The sequence below is a fragment of the Xyrauchen texanus genome, chromosome 38, assembly GCF_025860055.1.
Source record: "Xyrauchen texanus isolate HMW12.3.18 chromosome 38, RBS_HiC_50CHRs, whole genome shotgun sequence".
In the NCBI taxonomy this organism is placed as follows: Eukaryota; Metazoa; Chordata; class Actinopteri; order Cypriniformes; family Catostomidae; genus Xyrauchen; species Xyrauchen texanus.
The window spans coordinates 28,548,739-28,570,102 of NC_068313.1; the positions used below are offsets into that span (position 1 = coordinate 28,548,739).

Below are 21,364 nucleotides of genomic sequence, written 5' to 3' on the forward strand. Positions count from 1 at the left end.
TTGTTGGTTTGGTGGCAAGAGGAGGACCTACACAATTTTTCAAAACAGTTTTTATAGTAACATTCTATTTTTTTTTTTCACCGGTGATTAAGTTATGTTTGGAGATCGTAAAGTTACCGCAATTTTTGAGATTGAAAGTTACACTGTGTTCAAAGTGCAGTTGACTCTTTTATTTATCTCAAATGTTCAAGGAAAATTAGATTCATTATACGACGCATTTGAGTTTTAACAAAAAGTTAACAAAATTCTATTTATAAACAACGAACAAAACATAAAAATAAACTTGTTGACTGATACATGGGGATTCATATTTGGTGAGATAATTGTACAAATGCAAGTCCAGTCAACTTAAATTATGTCCACATGAACAATCAGACGTTAATAACAAGAGATTTGCACAACTCAGTAATTATGTTTGCTGTCAGTTCTCAGCTCCACCTCACTAGCCCACTCAAAAAGATCCGTCGGAGACACTTCATCTAATTTCCTGCCAAAGCTGCACAAAAGAAGTGGAATCAAGTGAAATCGCAGCAGAGACTTGGTGCTGACATGTTCAGTGCGGGCCTAATATATGATGGCTTCGCATTAGCACGCGCCAATTAATAGCTGTGAGAGAGACGGCTACTTTTTTCTATCAGCTACCTGTCAATCGCGTTGGAAATAATCATTAGATTCTAATAAATCTGTCTGCCATGTCAATGTAGCTGCCATGCAAAAATGTGCTAGTACTTACCCGAGGGAGAACAGAGACCTGTTTTCAGATATTTGGCATACAGTTGAATGCACACACCATTGGTGGAATGACTTCAGGTGTGTATTGTAGGTGCGGTTGAGATGGGAATTATGGTACTTATCAAGCAGGATATTTCTGCAGTACTGCACAATGCTGCCCATCACTATGGTGCCAGAGGGCATTCTCACCAATATGACTGGCAGCTGTTTCCTGCTGGGAAGGTCACGTGACCATGGCTCAGAGGACAGTGGTGGGCGGATTGCATGTCTGGGGCTTTGGGTGTTGTGTGAGAATGGCAGGTGAGAAATTAAGGGAGGGTGCGTTCAGATGAACCGGCAGCCCAACTTGTATGTTTTCCAAGATGCATATTTGCAATGCAAGATGGTGATATTTGCTTTAGGTTATATTAAGGACATACACATGTAGGTGTCTACTAAAAGTGTACAGACATTTACTAGTAATAATATGTAGAACGGATGCACGCCAAGGCTATTATTTGCAACGGAAAATACAAAGACGAATTTAAAATTTTTAAAATTAAAACAGTAGATTGAAAATTCTGAAAACTAAACTGAAAATATACTGCAACTGTACACTTAAAGTCAAAAAGAAAAATCTGAAAAATCAGTAGAAAATTACTTTGTTTTTATATTTTCAATCAGTGAGTGCACTTACGTACATTCACGTACATCCTGTACATCGATTATGTAAGTCGATAATGTGTGTGGTCACGAAACGCATTAAAATTTTGCTCTGTGACATGGTGCGTTATTTTGCTGGGAACTAGCCATTAGAAGATTGGTAAATTGTGGACATGAAGGGATGCACATGGTCAGCAACAATACTCAAATAGGCTGTGGCATTCAAGCGATGATTGATTGGTAGTAACTGACCCAAAGTGTGCCAAGAAAACATTCCCCAGACCATTGCACTACCGCCACCAGCCTGGACTGTTGACAAAGATTCATGCAGTTGGCACAAAATTCTAACCCAACTATCTGTGTGCCTCAGCAGAAATCAAGATTCATCAGACCAGGCTACATTTTTCCAGTCTGCTTTGATGAGCCTGTGCCCACTGCAGCCTCAGCTTTCTGTTCTTGGCTGACAGAAATGAAACCCGACGTGGTCTTCTTCTGTTGTAGTCCATTCGCCTCAAGGGTCAACGTGATGTGCATTCTGAGATGCAGAGGGGTTATCTGAGTTAATGTAGCATTTCTGTCTGTTCAAACCAGTCTGGTCATTGTCCATTGAACTCTCTCATCAACAAGGTGTTTCTGTCTGCAGAACTGCCACTCACTGGATGTTTTTTTGTTTTCTGGCAGCATAAACTCTAGAGACTGTTGTGTGTGAAAATCCTCAAAATACTCTAACCAACCCATCTGGCATCAAAAATCATGCCATGTTTGAAATCACTGAGACCACATATTCCCCCATTCTGATGGTTGCTGTGAACATTAACTGAAGCTCCTGACCCATATCTGCATGATTTTATACAATGCACTGCTGCCACACGATTGACTCATTAGATAATCACATGAATATGTAGGTGCAGAGAAGTACCTAATAAAGTGGTCATGGACTGTATGTCAAAAAGAACCACTTAGTTAAACAAGAAAACACAGACTGATATGTTAAACAACCATTTACAGTTTCTGTTTTGTGTGCAATGTCATTGGCAAATGGAACTATAAAAGGTGGGTGTTACATGGAATTAAAACTAACACTAAAACAAAATAAAAATGCAACTAAAACTAGTAATTTTCCAAATATAGAAATGAAATGTTAACTAAAAAAAATTAACACTAAGCAAATCTAAACTGATATTAAAATTAAGAACTATAATAGCCCTGATGCACACACATTTTAGTAATGTTTCAGGAAAAAAGAACAGCAATATAACAAAGCATATTCACGGCAAAGACAATGCAACCTCATTATCTGCAATAACACACACTCCATCCACTACCCTCATTTGCCCCGAAGGCTGCACACCCCTCCATACATTATAGAACAAAGGCAAGGGTCTTCACAGCAAGTGAATGGGGAGGGAGGTTAAAGCCCCTGTTTTTGTTTCAGCAGCAGTGAACCTTCAGATGTTAGAGCCCCAGGTTGGCCAAGGACATGCGTCAGGATGGCCACAGGCCTGTGAACTCCAGCTAATAAAGGTAGCTCAAGCTGGTAAAAAGCACAGGGAGGATGTCACAGGCATACATTACAATACATCACTGTCTTCCTCAGGCGAGGGGGCTTCTTCTGCCCACCTGGTCCCATACTGACATGTTCAGGGACTATAGTGCAGTAAGAAATTACATTTTAGCAGAGATATTAATGATATTACTGGAAAAGATAGAAAAGATGAAGGCTACAAATTAAGTTTTCGATTAATCCTAGTCTCACGTAGCCAGACCTTTGACTAACAGCAGGGCTGGACTGGTAATCTGGTATACCGGACATTTCCCGGTGGGCCAACACACTTTGGGGCCGATCAGGGGCGGACCATTTGGAGAACCGAGCGGGCCAGTGGGTCAGCCACGAAAAGGGCAGAATATCTATGTATTTAGATGTATTTACATCCACAACTGTTCTATACCTCAATAGAGTATACCACAATAAAAGACCAATGAGGAAAAACATGAAATCAGATGACGGAAAAATGCGGGTGACGTTCCATCCGAAAGTAAAAAGTACTGATTATTTCACAGTCATCTCTCAGAAAACAAAACAAAATAGACAGTTCTGCTTATGGATATCTCATTAAATAAGCTATCAAGTGCTTTTAAGTTGGAAAGCCAAGTGCCTTGAGTGTCTTTCAATGATCAAGTAAATCAAGCAAATCCAGGGATAATTAATTACTGAAAAACATTAATTGTACCAACCTGGTATCTTGTAAACATTACTTTGTTTCCTGGTAGACTGATAAAACAGTGTTGTTTACTTGTTTAGTGTAGTCTTCTAGTCTGCATTTTTATAAAGAATCATTTAAAAATGAGGATAAGGGTGTGTGAGAAAGAGAGGTAGATATTTATAGAGAGAAACGCTCAAGCAGGAATGTCGTTGTTTTCAGGTCAGTGAGCTTTGAGATGTAAATGCAAGCAAATGAGAGCAAGAGAAAGAGAGAACAAGAAAAACTGACGAAGGTATAGAGTAACTAGAAGAAATGGGGATAGAATCATGTATGCAAACAAGCAGTTTAATAGTTTTTTATTAAATGTGTGTTGTTTGCAGGAACTTTGAGAGTTTCTCATTTGCTGTCATTAAAGTGTGTAATATATACTCACCGACCACTTTATTAGGTACACATGTACACCTGCTTATTCATGTGAGTATCTAATCAGCCAATCATGTGGCAGCAGTGCAATGCATATATGGGTCAGGAGCTTCTGTTAATGTTCACATAAACCATCAGTATGGGGAAAAATGTGATCTCAGTGATTTAGACCGTGGCACGACTGTTGGTGCCAGACGGGCTGTTTTGAGTATTTCTGTAACTGCTGATCTCCTGGGATTTCCAAGGTCATCAGTCTGTAGAGTTTACTCAGAATGGTGCCAAAAAAGAAATATCCAATGAGCAGCAGTTCTGTGGACAGAAATGCCTTGTTTATGAGAGAGATCAATGGAGAATGGCCAGATTGGTTCAAGCTGACAGAATGGCTATGGTAACTCAGATTACCATTCTGCACAATTGTAGTGAGCAGAATAGCATCTCAGAATGCACAACACATCGAACCTTGAGGCAGATAGGTTACAACAGTAGAAGACCATGTCGGGCTCTTTATTAGGACCATAGTGTACCTTAATAAAGTGCTTGGTGAGTGTATGTCAGCATTATATCTGCTATCAGCCACCCTGCTCTCTAGATATCAAACCAATATCAGTCAACTGCTAATATATATCGTACACCTGTGTGTGTGTGTGTGCACCTTTGAAAGATCCCTGAAGTTGCTGGGAATTGTGAGGTCCAGCTCTTCAGATTCGTAGTTTGTGAGGACCCAAGGGAAGACAGGATACTGATTGAGATCATTGTATGTCCGTCCTGAGAAAAAAAAGAAGAAAGGAGAGACTTGAAAATATAGGGTAGCAGGTGGATAGTAAATTGGGTGACATGGTGTCAATCTAAAATGTAATCTAATTACTTTTTAGTACAAAACACAGTGTGGTGCATTATTTAGCAAATTCTTGTTCAGATTACAGTTACTGATTTTCAGTTAGGTTAATTACTTTGGGTTGAATTAAATTTGGGTTACACATTTATTTTCAGTAGCTTATGTTAAGTAAAGTTAAAACTTTCAAAATTGGTCCCCATTTACTTCTATTGTAAATGCCTCACTGTAACCTTGATTTTTGCTTTTTGTTTTTAAGAAATGGAGGGATGAGTCGAAATACATTTTTGTTGTAATCAACATTATGCCACAAATACTATCGACTAAGCTTAACTTGTATTGTACACAGAATATTCCTTTAATAAACAAGGAAGAAAAAGAGTGTTGCTTGTAATGAGAGACATCGCATACAGTACCACTGTGAGCTGAAACCATGCAGCTCAATTGTTCTAAATAACATGTACCGTAAAAAAGTTCTCAACAAGATGGACAAGCGGATGTTGGTGTGGTCACTTGTAACTATTTTACAGCAGTAGAGTGTTATAAAAGGCTTGGTGGTAATCTTTTCTTTGAGAAAGTTTCCTGAAAGTCAACTCGGTTACTGGGTATGTGGCAAAGTTGTGGCATGGATGTAATTAAAGACATGCAAATTCTTTCTGAGGATGACACTGAACCCTTGACTCCCCTCCTGTGACACGGTCAGGCCTCTACTCTGATTGGCTAGAGAGATGGGGTAACCATGGAGACCTATATGAAGTATCCATGATGGAGCACATATGCAAGGGATGCCAGATGTGGCTTTGTCTTTATCTCCTTCCATTTCTTTCTCTCTCTCTCTCTCTCTCTTCCTTTTTGTAATCTCTCTCTCTCTTCTCCGGGTTGTAGCAATATGGATTTCAGATGGCAAAAACTGTCACATGAGAACCAGTCATGAAAATAAAGCTATAAAATGGCTTACCTCTTTTCTGAATGTCCCTACATGTCCTCAATAATTTCTCTAATATCTTCACTGAGTCTTCACTGAGATACAGGTATGTACCAGAAAGGCTACATATGATCAAACTTTTAGGATTAAACTTTATAGAAACATCTTTCCCAATCTTATACAGTAGGCCTATACAGTGTTGGAAAGTTAACTGAAAGTAGTAACTAACTTTACACTTAGTAGCGTGAAAATTTAGTGTGACTGCTATTTTCACAATAGTGTAACTTTTCCAGAAGCTCAATTTTCGTACGAGTAGTGCTGTTGCGTCACAAAACACCACATTTGTCACACTGTATTGCAAACACAGCAGTATATTCAAGGGAGTAATCAAACGCGCCAAATCGTCTACCCTCTCTCTCTCTCTCTCTCTCTCATGTAGTGCTGGGAAAACCAAATCATTAAAGCAAATCGGTTCTTTCTTACAGTTTGTGTAAACAAGCCTGTTAAAATAATATATTTTTTAGCTCCGATAATGAGTGTTTCGGTTCTTTTGGATGGTTCATGTAAATGATTCACTGATTCAGAGGACAGTTGTTCCATTAACGTGCGCTGCCCCGACGGCTGTCGCTGTTGTGTGCTGTCTCTGTGTATATATCTGCATCACCCGTTGAATGCCCTTAGATGCGCTCTATAATATGAAAGAGCCTTTCTATGGGCACCCCCCCCCCCCAGTTAAGTGTACAAATACATTTTGGGTTCACTGTCTATAGCCCAGTAAACTTTGTTAAAAAAAAAAAAAACTGGCATGATTTCTGATTGCTGGGTGGACAGAAACATTTCCAGACTTGATGTGGAGCTCTAAGGATGCCCCTCAAAATCATGTGGGTGATACTAACCCACATGGGCATTTCAGTCTAAGAAATGACCTCAGGCATCTGACTCAGAACAACAGAAAATTATGTGCAAAGAGGGTGTTGAGAGTTTGATGATGTGGGCTTTGGTTCTGGATTTTCTGGGCCTGTCATGAAGTTTGGAGATAATAGCATGTGTGGTCTAATTACCAGACCCATCACAAATGATCGTCATTAATCTCCCTCTTAAATTGCATAAATATGGCATTCATTACATAGATCTGTTCCAATTATATATATATATTATTCATACTGATTATTTTAAGTAAAAATAATTCAATGGTTGTTGGAAAATCAAAGTATGTTATTTAAAATTGCTATTTTTCTTTTAGCTGCTATAGACACTACTCAAATACTGATGATCCTGAGATAAGCCGGGTCTAGGATGAAGGTAGACTTGATTAACCAGGTTAATGCCACATGGTGAAGTAGGGTCAAGAAGAGGAGAAATGTTGAGATGAGGGGTGGCTGAGCTGACAGGACCAAGGCCTGGGTGGAAGATGTTAGTATCAGCGCAATAGTGTTTAATTAGGAAACAACGGGCTCCACATTAACACCCCACTCGCTCTACTGTCTGTAGGCCTGAGCTTCACTGACACCTCTGTCAGCACAGGATATTACCACTCCTGCCTTTAATGAATTTTACTCTGTTCAAACTCTGCCCTACATCTAATTAGCTGACAATGTTTCAAACTCACACTGGAGCTAAATATAAATTTGCATGAATATGCAGCGTGAGCAGGGATGACATATTTTTGTGTCAAGAGGAAGTGGGTGTTTGTGTGTGTTCTCACAAGTTCAGATCAGAGACTTTGCAACAGAATATTTCAACTCTAGACTACACCACACTAATTAAAATAATACAATTATAAGGCCCTTGCTTTTGTGTAACAATAGAGTGTCTAAAGAAAATTCTGAGCCTGATAAAAGTATAACTCCTAAATAAATAATGAGTAAATCTGTATTTGAGATACTTGTTTGCAACAAATGTGGGACAAAAAGAAACTGCCAATACTGTGTGCAGAAAAAAGTGTTGGTAACATAAGTAAAAAAAAAGCTATATATTTGAATATGTTGTAGCCTACTGTTTATATGTCTTATAATTATAAAGCCCAAATGTCTTAATAAGAGCTTTCTGGAATACTTGATTCTGATTGGTCATTTCTGGCATTCTACTGTCAAATATTTTTGTTAATGACCACAAATCTGTATGTTTGAACATTGGGCTTGGCAACCAATCACCTACACTGTGTTAGTTTCCTGTCTTGTATCATGCCACATTCTCTATCCTCTCACATAATACAATAATTTAAACTCAATAACATTTTATGTCCATTTATTTACTTTTATGTAAGTAGTTGTGTAATAATGATGTACAGTCATCTGGTCATGATTGTAAAATAAACCTCATCAGGATGATAAAAGACACCTTCGCTTTGTGTTCAGGTAATTTGACATTGATCAGCTGACTGTGCAGTATCCGTTACAAAGCTAACACCAAGAGAATGAATACCTTGATGTCAATGATAATTCATACTAAGCACGTTGTGCACAAAATAATCAAAAATCAAAACTTGCAATATCGCAAAGCATAATTGCATACACCACAAAAAAAAAGTTATGTGCTTTCATTTCAAATCCTAAATTACTTGAGACCATTGAGAAAGAGTTAACTCAGACCTGCAACTGTATTGAGAAACATCAGGTACTCAAAGTTAGAGATCTCTCGTCTTTGCCAGCGCTGAGTCATGTTAGAAGACTTGAAGAGCTGCCGAGGGGTAGCCAAAGAGATTCGCCTGCAAAAAAAAAAGCACAAAACTACACCACTAAGTAGGGCCCAGGCCCAACTCCACATATGCTTTCATTTACTTTGATTATTGCGTGCTTGGCTCGTTCAGCAGATGGCTTATAGCTCCAAATATGAAAATGTAACATTGTGCTTCCAAAAAAAGACAAAAGAGTACAAACAGATATTACTGTACACCAGCTCAAACACGCAAAGCTATCACGCTCTTTACTGTGGTGTGTAATGAATGCATCAGTTCCAGCAAGAGAGATTCTTTGCAGATGACCGTCTTTGCTCTGGAAGAACACACAACACACATGCTAAAAATATGAGAACTACAAGAGAATTCTGGTGTAGCACCTAAATCTGACGTTTTCTCAGAGATTCTCATGCACGTGCAAGACTTGCGCTTTTCATGTTTTTAATTCTATTTAATATTTTACGCTTATAACTCTGTCTCCACTTATGCCGAGTTTACACTACATGATTTTAAGCCCAATATTCGCTCGCCGACAAAAGCCTGAAATCGTAGGCAAATCGGAGCTCGCTACCGTGAGCGACGATCGCAGTGTATGTACTATCAAAGATGCAATTTGAAAGAAGCGCCGACGCATCGCCGATGTCAGCAAGATATCTAGAATGTTAAATATCTGGACCAGTTGGCGATTCTACATTGTGCAATTTGAAATATGTTTTGACTGAATACAACTGCAGCGTTGACCTACAGCCAATGAGAGATCGAGAAACAGGGCATGGGGAGTTTCAGTGGGAGGAGTCCTGATGTACCTGCAATAGAACAACAACTAGCATGGCTGCGGTATCAAGAAAGTCTCCTTGGACCGAAGAAATTGAGGAAAGATTAGTGGAACACTGGCAGGAGCATGTTGATGTTTCATCTGGACTGTACCACAACCAGGTGGAGAAAGAGAAGTGTTGGAGAGAAATTGCCAATTCTTTTGGACAATTAAGCAAATAGTTAGATTTTTCAGAAGGAGTCACTTTTTCATATTGTAACCAATAAAATATATGATACCTTTAGGCAATTAAAAACATACACATCATATTCTGAAATGCATAACATATGATCATGCATTTGTTTTCGTATCTCGTATCACTTCTTGCATGTAATCTGTCTTGAAACGTCCAGGCAAAGTCTTAGGGGATTCTACAATAGTGAAATGTTTTGTAATGTGCCTGTCGCCGGTTTATTGTTTAATTTGAAAATGCTACGACTTCCATGACAAGACAGCATATGAACCGTATAATATGAACGGTACCACGATCCGACGTCTTTGAAAGTCGTGTAGTGTGTAGGAGGCATTACTCTATGCAGGAACTGAAAACATTCAAAAGGAACAAAAAAAACTAAAAAAAACAAACAAGATTTTTTGCAGAACGTAATCGAAAACAGGAAACAAAGTCCTGTTAAATGTTCCTGAGTTAAAAATGTATTCGTAAATGTTGGTAATCGGTTAATAAGCGTTTTATTTCGTTCAGATAATTTTTTTCATGATACCAAATTTTAAATGGTTAATTTTCGGAAATACACCACTTATGGTTACCTCAAAAATTAGGCTTCTCTCTTTTTAGTTGAACATGATAAACATTATTACCCATTCTTTAAATCAGTCCAAACTGGTAACAATTGCAAAGGAGGAAGTGGACTACTGGAACCGGAATGAAAAAATACCGTTTCTGCTCAAAACGAACCAAAATGAAAAACGATAATCTCCCTGATTCTCTGCATCTATTTAAATTACTAAAACAAACAATGCAAGGAAATGATTTAATTATTAGCATAAATGTGTTGATAATGTAATCAAGATCACAATCAACATATTTTCAAGATGAAAGCATGAACGATGTGTAAGATAAGTCGCTTTGGACTGCATCCTCTAAAATGTTTCTGCTAAAATGCTTTATTTGTGAATGCTCTCTGGTTCACCATTGTATATATTTGATAGTCAAAAATGTTTACATTTATTGAAAGGGACAAAAGGATAGGGGACCTTTTGAAGGGTTCAATCTGGGACAAACATGAGAAAACCTCCATAATGCATGTCAAGACCTCTACTTCAAAGTATTCCAAACCATAACAAAATAAAAGGAATACATCAAGGATGAAGCATTTCTGACGTTTGATGTGAACATCATGCTGCATTTTTAAAACAAAATAAAGAAAAAATAAACACTGTTTTGAACTATTTTGAAACACAACCATGAGCAGGTGTTCCAGAAACAGGAACCAGAAACAGACTTGCCTGGCTTGTGGAAGGCCATAACTTGTGCCGACACCCACACGAGGAAGACTGTAGATGACCTTCTTCACCGTGGGCTGATCGGGGAAGTTAAACATAACTGATGCTGAGGAAGGGAATGACATGACATATTACACTTTGGATAAAAATAAAGGGAAACAGAACTATAAGAAGAGCACATCCAAATATGAGTAAAAATGTCTAAAAAACTATACAAAGACTTCAGTGCAGGAAAACAAATGCATCAACAAACAAATGCAATCTTTCAATATATAACTATTCTCAACCTTGGGGACATAAAATGAAATTACATTAAGCTGACATTCAAATATACAGACAAATCTCTAAAGATAGTAAAGAAGTATGTTACTCCACCCTGCTGAAAAGACTAGCTTACACCAACATGAATGCTGGTCCAAGATGGTTTATGATGGTTAGTTCTGGTCGTTCAGGTGGACCATCATAGCCATACTATTCACCAGCAAAACTTTATTGAATGAATGTCCATTGTCTGGTCCAGATTAGTTTATTCTGGTTTGGATCTAGTTTTGCTTGTGGACATGCATAGCAATTCTGTTACCAGCAGAAATTGGATGACTTGCATTGTGAAAAGACTAGCTTAGACCAGCTTGAATGTCCATGCTGGTCCAGATTGGTTTATGCTGGTTTGGTGCTGATTTAGTTTGTGGACATGCATAGCATTGCAGTTTACCAGCACAGTTTGGATGAATTGCATGTTGAAAAGACTAGCTTAGACAAGTATGATATTCCATGCCAGCCCAAGATGGTTTATGCTGGTTAGTCCTGGTCTAGCTGGTTGATCAGCATAACTTGTTCGACCAGCATGTTGAAAAACTATCTTAGACCTGCATGGCCATTTTAATCCAGGGTGGAATATACTGGAAAGTGCTGGTTTGGTGCTGGTATTTTGCTGGTGGACCTGGATAGTATTGCTTTTCAACTGCAAAATTTTGTTGACCAACATGAATGGCCATGCTGGTCAAGGCTGGTTTATGGTGGTTAGTGCTAGTTAGCCAGTATATCCATACTGTTTACCTGCAAACTTCAACCAGCATTGTCTTTTTGGAGAAGCTGATTGACTGAGAATGTTTGCTGGTTAAACAAGTTTAGAAGACTAGTAGGGACACCAGCATTCAATGCTGATAACTAGCATTCAAAATACAACTTCTGCTGATCTTTTGAACAAGGCAGAGTAGTCCTCCATCTGTGATGACCCTTACTGGATCATCACAGATACTGGAAAATTATTGTTGCATTCATAAAGTTAAAAACAAAGAGGATTGTTTTACTTCTGTTTGCCATGAAGATCTCCAGTGCAGTGTTCTGAAGCAGGAACCGGCGAGTGAACACAGCTCGGATCTCGCTGAACATCCATTTGCCGTGAAGCCCCTCAGAGTACACCAGCACCTACACACACAGGGTCAGGAAAAGGACAGAGAGATACATTAACCCAAACTGTATACAAGATATTTCTGACATTTTCTCAATGTAGTGTCATAAGTGTTATGATCGTTGCTTGGGAAACACATTCCATAGTTGCAGTTTGATTGTCACTCCAATCATCATGCCATGAGGTCACACTGACGAAACACTGCAAAATATTCCAGTCACGTTAAGAATGTTGGTCACCGTATATTGCAGCCAGCACTAGAGTGATGGCAGGGCAGATGACAATTTCCACATATAAAGTACAAAATAGGACCTGAAACTCTTAAAAAAAAATTTTTTCTTGCAATAAATATTACATAAACATCACAATAAAATACATTTTATTGTAAAATAATAAATAATAAAATTATTCATTACAAAAATGTATGTGTACATATACTGTAGGTATATAGTACATTTACTATATAATTACATTAAACATATTAAAGATAATTATTATAGTATATATTACATAAGATGTTAGCTGATTTTGCCTAGCGGATTAGGCATTTTGCTAACCTACAATTAGTTATATATATATATAACTGGTCCATATTGCATGCTAATTATTGTGTATTGCTGTTTTTATGCTGTGTTGATAACTGCTTTAAAAAAGGTCAAGGGTCACAAAAGTACGCTTTTCATGGAAAGCCATGCTTTGATAATTTCCTGCTGATTCAAATGCCCGATCCATCCCACTTTCTTCCAATTTTTTTGACATGTCTTTCTCTTGTGGGCTGCTTCTCTCACTTTGGTGTTGGAACACAGTCCCTACGGGGTCAGACCAGCGTAAATAATCAATACTAACACAGGGCCGGGGCAAGAGGGGGATCATTAGTGACATTCTTCTTTGAGACCCCCAGGGCCCTCTGAGGCTGGATCAAGAGCTTCACCCTGACAAGTGAGAATGAGCCGAGCTCCCTTCCCCACCTACCAATTTAATGGACCAATCACAAACACAAGAAGTACACACAAACATATGCGTACACAGACATCCTCACACACATCAAGCACAGAAACTGAATGCCTTGTGGCACATAGATAAAAGCCCATTCTAGGTGGGTGCAAAGGTGTAGGATGGTTTTGTGGTAGGAAAAAGGTTAGAGAACTAAAGGACATTGTGTACAGTAACTTTAGTGAAAGTCTGGACAGATTTAGCTCCTAAAGCTAATTCTCGTTTAGTGGAAATGGAAGCCTCTGTCAACCAGACCGCCCTTCCTTAATTTCTCCCTGGAATATCACTCACACTCGACACAGAAAAGCCTCCTGTCTATGGTCTCTTGTGTTCAGTTAAAACTGGATTATCTCAAAATGCTCACTATCTACCATCATAGGTATTCTCAACACCACCCAAACCACCAACAACCAACGACGCCTCTTTTTAAGATGCTCTAGACATTCTAGGATCACACCCTGGCTGACACCATCATAGAACTCCACTCGAGCTGTCTTATAAATGGGTTGTGGGGAAAACGCTGCTTTTCAGATTTTAGTGGATGGGTAGTTAGATGAATCTGGGAGCTGGTGTGTTTGGAATTAGAGGTTCAATGACAGCCCATGAGCTGTAAGAACAATGAAGACACATGCTGAGAACAATAGCTACTCAGAGGACAATCATAAAATAAGACTAAAATATGGGAAAACCCTAATGTAACTATTATAATAAAATTAAACAATTCAACTACATTTATACATTTACTGAAGAAATTGTGCAAAAGTTGCCAGGGCATTGCTATGCTGTTGCTAAGGCGCTCTAGTGGTTATTAGTGCATTGCTACTGTATATGGGTGTTTGGGGTGGTTGCTATGGGCTAGGCTTCTCTGAAAGATTGATAGGTGGTTACTTACTGGCCCAAGAGTCCAACCCAAGTCTCTGATGAGTGTCCCTAATCTAAGCCATTTCCAACTTCAATGTACTGTAAATCTAAAAGAATTTCCACCCATTTTGCCCACTGAATCCTAAACAAGCCACATGATTTAGAGTGATCTCACTGTGTTATTCAGCAACAGTAGGTTAAATATCTTGTTACTAAAATTGGTCTATGCTTACTGAAATTGGAACCACTACCCACAGTGGCCGAAGCTGGAAGTGTCATTGAACGTATAGGCACATGTGAGTGTAACGGTATGTAAATATGTTAAATTACTGCATAAATGGGGACAGCGCCATCTAAATGTGAATGATGGTATTTGACAAGTGGAATTGGGAACTCCCACAGCAGAGCTAATGAGACATGCTGTGGGTAAGTGGCACATTTTGAGTGTCTGGAGAATTATCAGTTAAAAGTACTTAAAAACACATAAATAACTGCTCTATTGTGAATTGATCTTGTAATGAACATGTTAGTGATCAGTTGATATGTGTTTGGCGTTGAAAGTGTTCTTTTATATTGAGTTATTCTGACTTTGTTTCACAAGGCTTGATCGTGATTCCTCCATGTATTTTCTTGTGTTTCATGTAGGACTGGAGGACTCTGTGCCACGAAACCATTATTTCCATTTTTGTATCTCCATTATGCAGGTAATGTTATAAAATGTTATTGATTTAATCAGTTTAATTGATTAATTGCATAATGTTTTTTCCAGGTTAATTTGAATGGTGCCACAAGCGAGTTGTAATGTTAGTTGTTTGAAGTTGTAAATGATCAAATACAATAAACAGAAATGCCTCATTTATTAACCATACGCCCTAACCCAAACCCAAACCCTAAACCTAACCGTCAGTGTAGTGAAAATGCAACCTCTAAATAGTAAAGAAAACAGAAACTATTCATGGTCACATAAACAATAATAAGCACGATTACTTTTTGGTTTCATTGGGACCAGAACCTGAGGCTCAGACACTGCCACACAAGAAAACGTAAACATATTGGAACTGATTCAACAATCTCAGATTGTAGATCAAAGATCTCAGATGGCAATTGTCAGTATCTCGCCAGAATGGGGTCGATTTCAGGGTGCCTGATCATTTGGTAGCAACATGTCGAGTTCTCTTGTGATCACATTGCATAGCTGGAGGTATCATTCATGTCCAAAGCAAACACTCCTGCACACAAATTACATGCCAAAGTTAAAAAATATAGTTATTAATGAGCAAAACTAAGAACCAAAAAAAACAAACAAAAAATAACATATAAAAAAAGGAAACAGCAAACAATAAAGTACATTCTTTTTTGTATTCAAATTTACATGCATCTACACATGCCCTTTCCTGTCTCTTCCTGTGATAAAGCGTGGGCCAAATGGTTAGCCGATAACAAAAGACACAACTGGAGAAAAAAAATGCCTCAAAATAGGTCACAACAGGAACAAAACAATGTCATAACAACAGAGTTGGCACATCAAACGTCAACAAGCCAGTGCCCCTGCAGACACAGAGGTCTCTGACAAAGTGTAGTCGTTATTCTCCCTTCTTTGTATTCTCTTTGTGGAGAATCACAGAGAGAGAGAAAGAGAGAGAGAGAGAGAGAGAGAGAGAGAGAGAGAGAAACTGGGAGAGCGACCGGGGGAGAGAAAGAAAGAGGAGGCCCAGCTGTAAAAAAAATGGTGCTTAATGAACCTGTCTGGCTGGGCTGTCCGCTGCCTGTCAGAGATGTCACAATGGTGACGAGTGTCAGGGAAGAGCGGCCCCGGGCCCCAGACATGCCTGCCAGCTGGAGGCTTCTGCCCCAATCTAATCACACCAGCAGCAGTAGCAGAACAAGCATAGGCTACAGGCTTTTACCTCACTGCTCACGGCCTGTCAATGCACACGCAGGACCACCCAGCCCACATACGTATAGTGTCATTTGTTGTATATGCAAAGGTTGTGCAAGGGTTCTTGTGGTTTGGGACAACCACACTGGTTCCACACATCTATGTAAGGGATAATGTACATTAAGCCGGTTATATTTGAAAAATACAATGACAGGAAACTCGAAAGGTCTCGCATCACTCTAAATGCGTTTACTTTACATGTTATTAATATATTAATGGACATGAAATATTGATTTGAATTGAAATTATTTTATTATGGAAGAAGAAAGAGACCACAGAGTGATATGAGAGACATAAAAATAGCACAGCTATGTAGAAAACCTGTTGCCTGGAACAACGGTCAATTATACAGTTCAGCGGTCATTACACACAATGATTTTGCCATGATTATTATTTTATCACAGAATGCTACAACTGAGGAATCAGAATAAAAAATTCCAGAGAACTGTTAAAGAGCACAACAGTGCCAGCCCTCTTTCTCATCCGTCTTTGTTTCTTAAGTATTTTTCCCATAATTAGTTTTTCCACAGGGATTTCATAAAATCCTTCATAAGTCCTATTCAGACAGGACTAGTTTTCCCTGACGAGATCAGGGAAATTTGTGTTTCACAGACGTACTTTGTGATTTGAATCCTGTCTGAATCTGACAAGTCTGTGTTTTTCTCACACAACCTCTGTAAAAATTACAGAGCAAATTACCTACTGTTTTTTGGCAAACTCAAGGGTTCTCTGAGAAATCTAATCCCATCAAAAAGTGAATGTCTGTGATTGCTGATATTGAATTTTCTCAACACATATTCTCATGTATTTTGACCTGCATGAAATACTTATGCGTGACAATCTTTTGTACTTATGCGTGCCAATCTTCTGCCTGCAATGCACCTTTCAATATGGTTTCGCCATCCGACGAAATAAGAAAATAAAATCAACAAGGTGAGCCAAATCACAAAATTGCTCACACTGGCCAGAGTAAAATCGACACCAGGCAAGATACTCATCTTACATATGGTTCAGTTTCTCACCTAAACCTAATATATTACTTCTGAATATATGGATTTAAACACTGAAGTCTTGTAGATTACTTTTATGGTGCTTTTTAAAAAGGTCTGATTACCATTCACTTGCATTGTATGGACCTAGAGAGCTGAGATATTCTTCTAAAAACCTTCTTTTGTGTTCTGATGAAGAAATAAGATAATACATATCTGGGATGGCATGAGGGTTAGTTAATTATAAGATCATTTTTATTTTTGGGTCAACTACCACTTTAAGCATTGTGAATGACAGAAATGAATAAAAAATGTGAAATATAAAATTATTGATTTAAAGTTGTTGATTATTAGTTTAGAAAAAACGTATTTGATTTTTCCCCCAATATATTCTTGCAAATATATAAGCAGTTTTAGAGAGAACGGAGACCGGCTGGATTACGTTATTTATGGCGGTCGCTGCAGAGATCTGTTGCCTAGTTTTGTTTGCAGTTCCCTGAGGGGTGGGTCTTTTTCAGCAAGACCATGGGTAATGTGGTAATTCACCAAAAATGATGCTATTAATATTAAAGTTGAAATAACATGAACTGACAGCCTCAACAGGAGCATATACCAAGATTAACAACTTTGGCACTCAATAAATTTTAGATTGGAAAAAAAAAATGGATGGGATTTTAACTTCCGAAAGTAGACTGTTGCACTAACCGATTATATTTGGGAATAATACACCTGTGACACATTTTATTGCAATGAAAAAAAAAAGTGGTTTCCATAAACAAGCAATGGCCCTATATGCCCCATAATTCTTTACGTTATGTTGCCGTCAACAGCCATTATCAAGGATGACATCAAAGCCAAATCTTTTTCTCCATCCTTATTCTTCAAATGCACCCCACGACTCAAACTGCCTGCAGAACAGAGCATTATGAAAGGGGCAAACACATCAAAAATATCTGTCATTTTTAAACTGGACACAATTTTTCACACTCCCCCTTGAGAGATGAGTGCAATCCCTCTCCATGTCAAATGTGTGCAGAGTCTGGCCAGGGATATAATAGCCAGCATGACTGATATGTTTATAAAGGTGGTCGTCTGTCGCACTGACAACCTGCCATCATCGCACCTCTGCTGGGCTCTCCGCAGATTTGTCTAATAGGCTTCCTCTGCTGGGACTGAATACTTGTGTGTGTGTGTGTGTGTGTGTGTGTGTGTGGAATGAGAGAGGGAAAATGTATCCAGAATATGAGCGCTTGTCTCATTCAAGGCTGGTGACTGCTCCCAAAGGTGAGTGAGAGAAGATGTATATGAGCTAGAGGCTCAACTTCACCCATACCCAACAGCCATTTTGCCATTTCACATCTGTATATAAATACATTTAAAGTAGGGCTGTTGATTTAACGTGTTAATTCATTGCGATTCATTTTACAAAAATAACGCGTTAAAAAAATTAACGCAATTAATCACATGCCCATGGACCATAATAAGGAAGATTCCTGAGTAATGCAAGCTTGTAGTACCACCTGTTTACTCCAGAGGGCAGTAAGTGAAATTTCAGCTGTATGAGCAACGCACAGTTTATACAGTGAAGAAAACACTTCAGTAGGAAGAACAACACAAACATGTTACATTCTTGCATTCAAAACACTCGAAGGAGCGCAAATGCGATCTAAGGGATCTCAAGATGTGTTTAAAGATTGAGTATTAATCTATATTTAACTTGACACAGTGACCTAAACATTTTATGTTTATGACACAATGCACCCGAGACACTACACAAGCATGTCTGATGTAGGTGTAAATTGACGGGCCCTTAAACAAGCCCTCATAATAAATCTCCAACTGATTGACAAATTCACTTGTGAAATGGATTGCAGTGTTCTGTATGCCAATGATAGTCTATATGACTTCTGAGACTGATCTCATAAAAATTATGTGACTGGGGTGACAGTTTTGCTAAATAATATTACATGGTTTCTTGCACATATTGCGGCAGTTCCTGAGGTGAAATGTCCAGTGTGTGGTGCTAGAAGTAATTAAAACATTCTCACAAACAGATGAGGCTTTTAAGGTTAATGCTGCCTACCTACCCCAAACCTTAAACCTAAACCTAACCTTGCATGCTATTCAGGACTTGTATCCAGGTCTTTTGCATTGCAAGTGCAACCCGCTGTCAGTTAAGCTACCATGATTTTTCTTTGCACTCCATTAACTACATAAAAATAGTTGGTTATTTAATGCAGAATGTATCGCCTTACAAGCCAGGCATTATAGTAAAAGTGTTTGAATATCAGAAGCCAGCATCGTGTGAAGTGTGAAACGTAAGTGTCTATGATAATCTGATAATCTGCCATTTTACTTGAGATTTGTGTGAAAAGCAATAAAACTCTTTGTAGCATCTCTAGTGTTCACCAGAAAACTCCCATGATATGTACAGCGTGCCATGAAAAAATTATTTAGCAAAAATGAAGGTATTATAATGATATTCTGAGACCAGGTTGAGTACTTGCAGAGACTCAGTTATGAGACACACAAGAGCCAATGCTGTTTGGTGTCAGTGACATAAATGTGAGCTAATAATAGTTTTGGGGGAACTACCCTGTTAAAGAGGTTCTGAAATTAAATACACCTTTAAAACAATTACTACCACTCAACGGCAGAAATGGATACATTAAACAAAGACTGACTTCCATTTTGTTGCTTGTAAAAGTCATTTATTGCATGCAGGGCATAGTGTGTCTGGTGTAAGGGTCAGTAGAGTTTGAAAGCAGACATGCTGAGGCAATATAGCTGTAGAGAGGAAAGACCAGCACAGATAGTGACAGTCTTTACCAAAGGGTCTGTTTTTGAACAGGTGGGGGTCTGGACTGTTTATTGCCAGCTGTTGTTGGCTCCTGGCTTCACGAGAAATAGCACAGGTTGACAAGGTGTGACTACTCCAGTCTGCCCACCATGTGTATGAATGTGTTGTCTGTGTGCGTGTTTGTGCCCTAGCGCATAGCCTTGTCGCTGCCAAATTCATGCTTATGCACTCATCCTCAGAGTTGCTGCCACCCTTTCAACCCCAGTTTACATCACAATAAGAAACCTTAACATGTCCGCAGATGACTTTGTTAAAAAAACAATAGTAAAAATAGTCATTATAAAAAATTATTATTGTAATAATTAAAAATATATTTTGTTTGTCTCCTTTGTCAGTAAAAAAGTCCTAAACATCCTTAAAACAAGATAAAATTACTTGAGAATTTTTTTTTTTTTTGAAAATGATACTTATTTTAGAAGAATTTTTATTTTTTTCTTATTCTATCAGCAAACTTAGTCAGTACATTTATTAAGATTTATGCTTTTAAAATAACAAAACAAAAAAGCCAAATGGGTGAAAAACTAAAATGTATTCTCTATAATTTAACTTAACAAGATTAATTAAATTAATTAATTAAAGCACATTCAAATAATAATTTATATTCACAATTAATGACAAAAAAATCATCATGTTAACAAACATTGCAAACAAAATATGATGTTATTTTTGATTTAATTAATCCAAATCTCAAACTGTTTACCAGAAGTTTCTGCAGATCCTTTTAAAAGATGAGACAAAAAGGGTGAACATCACAGGTTTTATTTCCCATCTGATCTCTCCTGTTTGTGACATCTGCACTAAGGTGTGAAAATAAGATAAATGAAAAATTCCGTCAGATTATCAGAAGCCTCTCATTGGATGCTCCACACTGAATCCATTTCTCTGCTCCAGTAAATGGGAATGGCTCCCAGAGCAGGTCTCTCGAAAAAGAGGATGTGGATTTTGCATAATCACTGTCACCACACATTTAGGGTGTGTGAGAGCGCGTGTGGGGTGAATGGTTTCTGTCGCAAAGCGAGACCACAGTGATAAACTGATGAATATGAGCTCTTCTCGCTGCTCAGATCACTGCCTAATATGTCCAACTTAGTTTATCAATAATGGTTTTGCTGCAAGGGCTGTATTGCAGGCATGCTCTTGAGGTTGTGCATGCCAAGAAAACAGATATATTACTAATGGTGCTCTTGTGAAATCGTTTTTGCATTAAAACAATTTTTTTTTTCATTAAAAAGATTTTTGCAGGGAAATTAGAGGCTTATCAAAAACCAAAGTGGCTATAAAAAGAAACAATGAAAAGAATACTGTGTCGGCAAAAATGATCTTGACTTAAAGGGATAGTTCACCCAAAAATGAAAATTCTCTCATCATTTTCTCACCCTCATTCCATCCCATATGTGTATGACTTTCTTTCTTCTGCAGAACACAAATTATAATTTTTAGGAGAATATTTAAGTTCTGTAGGTCCATACAATGCAAGTGAATGGGGGCCAAAATGTTGACAAACAATAAGCACATAAAGGTATCATAAGAGTAACCCATATGACTCCAGTATTTTAATCCATATCTTCAGAAATTATATGGTAAATAGTCTGCATTTA

General features: G+C 38.2%; 1 protein-coding gene across 1 annotated transcript in view; it reads right to left on the minus strand.

The window, feature by feature from the left end:
* Positions 1-21,364, minus strand: part of LOC127631541 (neurobeachin-like) — a 351,059-nt gene that overhangs the window by 61,479 nt on the left and 268,216 nt on the right. The window contains exons 41-44 of the mRNA XM_052109693.1: positions 12,024-12,141; positions 10,717-10,819; positions 8,350-8,465; positions 4,654-4,766 (exon numbers count right to left, since the gene is read on the minus strand). Of these exons, the coding sequence (XP_051965653.1) occupies positions 4,654-4,766; positions 8,350-8,465; positions 10,717-10,819; positions 12,024-12,141 (450 nt within the window). The remainder of the gene's footprint in view (positions 1-4,653; positions 4,767-8,349; positions 8,466-10,716; positions 10,820-12,023; positions 12,142-21,364) is intronic.